This window comes from Cyprinodon variegatus, unplaced genomic scaffold (assembly GCF_000732505.1).
Source record: "Cyprinodon variegatus isolate N-32 unplaced genomic scaffold, C_variegatus-1.0 Scaffold585, whole genome shotgun sequence".
In the NCBI taxonomy this organism is placed as follows: Eukaryota; Metazoa; Chordata; class Actinopteri; order Cyprinodontiformes; family Cyprinodontidae; genus Cyprinodon; species Cyprinodon variegatus.
The window spans coordinates 541645-548423 of NW_015151038.1; the positions used below are offsets into that span (position 1 = coordinate 541645).

General features: G+C 35.7%; 1 protein-coding gene across 1 annotated transcript in view; it reads right to left on the minus strand.

Moving 5' to 3' along the window:
• The window catches only part of mapk1 (mitogen-activated protein kinase 1), a gene marked incomplete at its 5' end in the record, with an annotated part of 12681 nt that extends 8825 nt beyond the window's left edge, over positions 1 to 3856 (minus strand). The window contains 2 exons of the mRNA XM_015392297.1: positions 464 to 653; positions 3674 to 3856. Coding sequence (XP_015247783.1) covers positions 464 to 653; positions 3674 to 3856 — 373 coding nt within the window. The remainder of the gene's footprint in view (positions 1 to 463; positions 654 to 3673) is intronic.
• Positions 3857 to 6779: the final 2923 nt, after the last annotated feature.

Sequence of the window (6779 nt, forward strand, 5' to 3'; positions counted from 1 at the left end):
GCTTGTCCCGATCCGATACGTGGATCGGATCGGGACAAGCCTATCTGCCACTATACCTTTAAACAAAAAAAAAAAAACTTATCAGGTCTTGATTGTTGTAAACAATCAATACCATTCAATCCAAACATTTTGGCAGTTTGAAAATGATTTTTTTTTCATAAATATATTAAAATCCTTTCAAATAACTGATGCTTTGAAAATGATAGTTTAATGTTTCATCGTCACTCCACCCTGAGATTACAGTTAGATTCATGGTGATGAGGAATACATTAGTTAAATCGTTTTTCCACTATTAATAAAAACAAAACAAAAACAGTTGTCTCAGTTCCAATCCTGCCTGTTGTGGACATATTCTGAGTATGTATGTTTACACATAGCGGCATGTGAAGGCTAGACAGTGTTTTTTGGACAAGGGTTTAGGGAATACCACACAAATAAGAGAAAAATGTATTTGCACACCAACCTTGAGATCACAGGTGGTGTTGAGAAGAAGGTTTGAGGGTTTCAGGTCCCGGTGCAGGACGTTGGCAGAGTGGATGTACTTGAGCCCTCGTAGGATCTGATAGAGAAAGTAGCAGATGTGGTCGTTGCTCAGGTGTTGAGTCTTCAGGAGCTTGTAGAGGTCCGTCTCCATGAGATCCTGGACAATATATCTGCACCAATTAAAGTTAAAGGCTTTCTACACTTTTATGAGCCTGAGGCTGTTTGGGAAGTGTAGTGTTTAGTGAACTAAATGTATAATTAAATCGTGCTGATGCTGAAAATAGTAGCAGAATCCATGTAATTATTTTTCAAGTGGGTACATGCTGGCTATTCGAGTTTGGTTTTGTACTGAGAAATCCAAAATCAGAAAAACAGATTCCTGATTTCCAAATAAAATAAAGAATAGAAAAAAAAACACACAAAAAAAAAAACAATCCCCTTTTTGTTGTGTCCTTTTGAGATCCCAGATCAGAAACCAATAAACCGACTCATTATACGTTTCACAATACCAAAATGATCAAGACAAATCTAGACATCCGTTCCTGATTCAGCTCCCTCCCCAAGAGTCGTGTGTGCGCATCCAAACCACCATGGACAAAATATTTATACATATTCATACAATTGCATCCCTGAACTTCCAATAAACCTCTGTCCTCATCATTGTTATTTCTACCAAAGGCATACATGACAAGGACTCCCCACCAACTTTTAAACAGTACGGCTCTGGATCAGGAAGTAAAGTATGAGCCTCAAGGTAGTCCATCAGATATTTATGGTTTTTTATTTCAATATAATGCATTTGTGTATATGATAAAATGAAATCAACAAACTGCCAATAACTATAAATGCAATAGTTTGTGACAAAAATTGGTGCAAAACCTGTATATGCTGGTGTTACGACGGCTCACTGATCACTACCAAAACGAAACAGAGAGGGGAGGGGGAAGATGAATCAGGAGGAAAAGAAGTTAAAATTTGTTTTCTCATTTTGGAATTAGAAAACAGATAACTGGTTGTTTTTCTTCTTCTTTTTTGTTACTTGTCTGGGATTCAAAACAAAACAATCTGCTCCTTTTTGTTTTTCCTGTTAGGAAATCAGGAAACTCTTAATTTTCTGATCTTTGAAATCTCAATACAAAACCACAATCCAATAGACAGCATGTACATGGACGCTTATTGGTTTAGTTCACAAGATGTAGTCAACAATCCCACAATTTCACTTTGTTTAAAATATAGGAAATGAAAGGCATGAAAAGGAGGAACCTGGTGGTAGTGAGAGCCAACCTTCATGACCAACATGGGTTTTCATGAAACTAACTTCTGCATGGCTGAAGAAACAAACTGCTAGCATCACTTCTGTTTGACAATTTGGAGGAAAGCAGCCAAGAAAGGCAGGTTGATGAACAATTTGGATTATTTAGGTTCTGACATTAGTTTGATCTCTGCATCAGATTCTACCAAATGGTCTGAGTTGGTTCCAGCACAACCAGATGTTTGTCACCAGTCTCACTAGAAATGTTTGGAGACCAAAGATTAAAGAAATTCTAAAACCTTTCCTCTTGCACCCAGTGCCAAGGTTTCCACTAAGATACAGCTCTTTGCTAGGAGTCAGCTGGGGTCAGAAAAGAAAACAAGCTATATTATTCACCACATCGATCAAATGTTAAACTGGATTGAGATCTAGGTGAGGACAATAATGTACAGATAAGTGAAGCTTTTAGTGGTCAGCAAGGGAATCCTACTGTTTGGCAGCTATGCATCCCTATATGTAATAGACTGTGACCAGCTGTGTATTCTTAAACATTTATAATCAGAATTGACAGATTTAGCAATATTAGCTCCTGTACTTCAGATCTACAGTCCCCTGGCTGGACCAGCGGATATCAGATAAGCATCCTATAATGATACTATAACCAAATCCACTGAGGATTTTAATCCAAATTACCCAAAAAGCTCCATCAATGCAGGATCTTCATTTCCTGTTAGCTTTCAAACATCAGCTACAAATAAACAGACCGTTTGCCTTCAAGTCAGATAGACATTGACCAAATAGCTACAAGAAATTACATACATCATACCCGTAGTTTTCTTAATAAATAAGCAAACTGTACCATTTGTAAAAGAAAATTCTTCTGAACATTGCAATTCAACATGCTGTGCAGCATCAACACTGACCAGAGTAGATTGGGAAAACTCTACAAGAGCTTAAGGTTTCAGAGATTTGATAACCCAGCTTACATCTCTATGCTTTGCTTCCCCCCCCCCCATCTGATACACCAATTGTGGCCATAATGTAAGGCATTAAAAGTGTGCAATCAAATACTATTTGTATTATAAACTACTTCTTGCTTTAAGTAGTGCCAGAATCACCCACTACAGCAGTCACTTCTCCAGAAAGTCCATAAAACAGACAAGTTTCAATGTGGAACAGAAAAAGCTGCTTGTTTTCTATTTTTAGGATAAAAAAGAGCAACAACTTTATTCTCCAACCTATATTACATATAGGTTTACTTAACAGCACAGCTGTGGCTTTTAAAATGTTCTCATAAAAGCCAACAAAGCAGCTCCAACAGTCTCCTCTTTCTTTCCAGCCAGTTTTTTTCTGTCGCGGTCAGACGATCCAGTTTTTTTAGGTCTGGGATGCAGGCCACTAAACTGTACAATTAAAGATATTTCTGTTTGTAAGCCAAATTTCACAAACCAAGGGTTTTATCTGTAATGTTAGCTTCATGTCAGCTCAATTTTACATGTTGTTTAACCTTTTTTTGCACTATATTACCATAGCAACTGCTTTTTTTTTTTTTTTTTTTTTTTTAATAAAAAAAGCTTTAAATTAAGAGTGCTAGGCAAGGGTGTAGCATTTTTTTTTTTCAGTTAAACCTTTCAACTAATTGAAGGCAATAATCTAGCAGTCATAATGGACCATTTTGTTTCTCTGCATTGATGCAAAATCGCCCAACGACGGCGACATGGACTCAATTTACTGCTGTTGTGAGACAGTGAAGAGCATCTGAGGCAAATACATGGTGACAGGTGGCCATTATGTAATAAAATACAAATGAACATCCCTACTCAAACAAAAAAAAGGCTTATGTGGGCCTTTCCACTCTCCATGTTACTCTGAGCACCATATACACATTTTAAAAACCTGAGTATACCACCATAATCATTAAACCAAGCACTAGGATACACGTCCTTCATCTGATCGATGGTCGGCGCCCGGATGATGTCATTGATTCCGATGATGTTCTCGTGCTTGAAGCGCAGCAGGATTTTGATTTCTCTCAGGGTGCGCTGGCAGTAGGTCTGGTGCTCGAAGGGGCTGATCTTTTTGATGGCCACGCGGATCTTGTTGTCCCGGTCGTAAGCAGAGCTGGATCAATGAAAAGAAAAGCTTAAGTTTAGAATAAAAAAATAAAAAGTTAAAGAGCAGGTAAAAACAATGTTTGAAAATGTTTCAGGCATGAAGCCGTGAGACATTCCTGCACATTTGGCATATTTCTTTTCATCAAACTAATGTGAGCTGATGTGTTTTGACCATAATAGCCCCTAATGGAACCACAGAACAAAGCCCAATTAAAAAGGAGGGGAAACACAGTCAGAGTTACAGCTTGGTCACATTTAAGACAAAAAAAAAAAAAAAAAAAGAGCTCTATATTAAGATTATGATTGGATGGAAATTTATTACATTGTATGTCTTCATTAGCAATTCCTATAAAAGTATGCAGAGTGAAAAAAACAACACAAAATTCTGTTTTTAGTTATAATTTCTACTCTATGGATATATTTCAATAAACTGTCAATTTGATCATATAGTTATTTTTAGTTTATTTCACCTGAATGAAAATTATAAATTAACTTTGTGATTATTACATCTTAAAAACAAATATACAAATACAATAAGCATAATAATTATCCAATCATGTTTTTTTAATTTTCAGCCAAAAAATCTAAACTTTAAATTAGAAAATAATCAGTAGTAAAAAAAAACAAAAAACATTTTACTCCATTCAGTGTGAAAAACACAGGCCGTTTCCTGTATTATGAAAGTGTTTATTTTAGGGAATTAAAAAAAACAAAAAACTTTTACACCGACATGAGTGACAGATGAGAAGTGAGTTTTATGCAGAGGCAAAAGCAAGTCGCTGAGTTCTGTGATAAATGCCGCTTCCTTCCTGTGGTTTGCTGCTGGGAAGCTTTTAAAGTAAAATCTATAGACAGGAAATGTCAGGTTTCAATTTGGAGCACCTTCGCACAAAAACTAGTGAAGCACTGATGACTAGTTTTTAACCATATTAGACTTAGACAGATTTTGTCATTTTGTGTAGAGGAATGTAAACAAAAGGAAATTTCGTTAAGAACAGCTCGCCAGACAATTTCATTTTTTAAAGTAGAGCCTTGAAAACAGTACAAAATACAAAAAAGCAGTAATATAAACATATGACTGTATATTTACAGTTCTAAAATTTCATTTTTTTAAATCTATTTATTTTTTAAATAATAAAATATAAATATAATAAAATACAATAAAATAGCCTATTTTACAAATAGAAATTGATCAAATGCCTAAATGTATGGTCCTAAATAACCCAATGTAAAAACTATGTAAAACAATATAATACTCAACATAACAGTTAAAAGAGGGTTAGATGGTTAATAAAGGTCAAATGCAAGGAGAGAAAGAAATGGCGCGTTTGTTTCCTTAAAGGCCGTATTGAATTCCAACAATATCCTCTGAACATCTTTGAATGTCTGCTTACTTTGCCCGCTTTTGTTTTTGCTGCAAACTGCAATTTTTTCTCCTCTACAACAGTTAGAGCTTGTGTGTTTTAAGTGCAATAACAAAGTTTTGTCAAACAACATAAAATGGAAAAAAAAAAAGACACCATATATCAAGTAAAATAGGCTCAGCAGTGTTTATATCAGGAAGTAAAAGGGAGACAGATGAAACACCGGTTCAGTTTTGTGGGTTCGATCAATGCTTTGCAGACTGTTTAAACAAAGGTCACACATCAATACCTCAAGTTCATAGGTATATCCAGGTACATCAAAGTTTAGATCATTTAGAAAGACCAGTTTGATAAATAAGTTCATATGTATTTTAGAAATTAATTACACAGCAATACACTTTAAAATCAGTTTTTCCCCAAATAATTAAAAAACATTTACTTTTCGGCCAAAAATGTTCCTTTTGGTTCATCCCTACTAAAAATACAAAGTAGAAATATGTGCCTTTCTACTTTCTACATCCAATGAGAATTGTTTTTATGCAATGCTCTTTTACACATTTATTTAGCATCAATGCAGCCAGTGACTGGTAAGATAGTATTGTACTGAAATTGTAAATCCTTCATAAACCTCAAGGCCACAGTATATAAATGCACGCCCTTTTATTACCATAATTTCTTCCTTCCACTCAACCTCCCAATTATATGCTCGAGTACAGCAGCTTCCTGAACAACCACCTTTACAGGCTCAGTTTATTTTTCATTACAAATGTTCAATGAGCAGTTTACCCATGAATGTGTATGCCATAACATCCCATTGCTGGATTTGAAATCCTCTTTTTCCTAAATGGCAATTTTTTTGAGGAGCTAAATGACATATGGTTTTGCCCTAAATAAGAAAAAGCTGCACAACCGGAACTGATACAAGTTCCTTCAAATAAATTGAAGGACTCTTATTTTCTAATTTATAGTGTTGCAATCCATCTAGATACTTGTATCGTATTAGCAGAATAAATCCATCAAGTATAGCTCTACCCATTACGTTTTTGGTGGGTGAGCATCAAATGATGCAGTCACTTTACCAAAAGAAATTGTGAAAAACTGCTGAACATCAAGGTAACAGATATAGAAGGGTTGCAATATTTATGGTTTCCACGACATCCCAGAGCTTCATCATCTACATCCAGTCGAGCATAGTTTTATTTCTGCACATTACAAGCAATGCTAATGTCTGCAAAAGACACCCACACAACAGGACAAAATAAGAAATGAGTTGCTATAGCGATGGGGGTGTAAGGACAAAAATGTAAACACAAGTGTGCCAGCCTTCTGCAAGGGAAATATGAGTGACCTTCCTTTCTACTCGCTCCAGAGGAATGTGTGTGTGCATGTGTGCGTGGGAGGAAAATAAATAGTTTTCCATGTTACTGTTCTACTCGAGCAGATACCCTCGTGTTCAGGCAGAAACCTGGATCATGCAAGAGCAGGTTTATCACTGAATTATGATTATTTAAAAGTGGTCAGCAGTGTTTTTGCTTTTCACTGTGAAATACAAAAAGGCTGAATTTG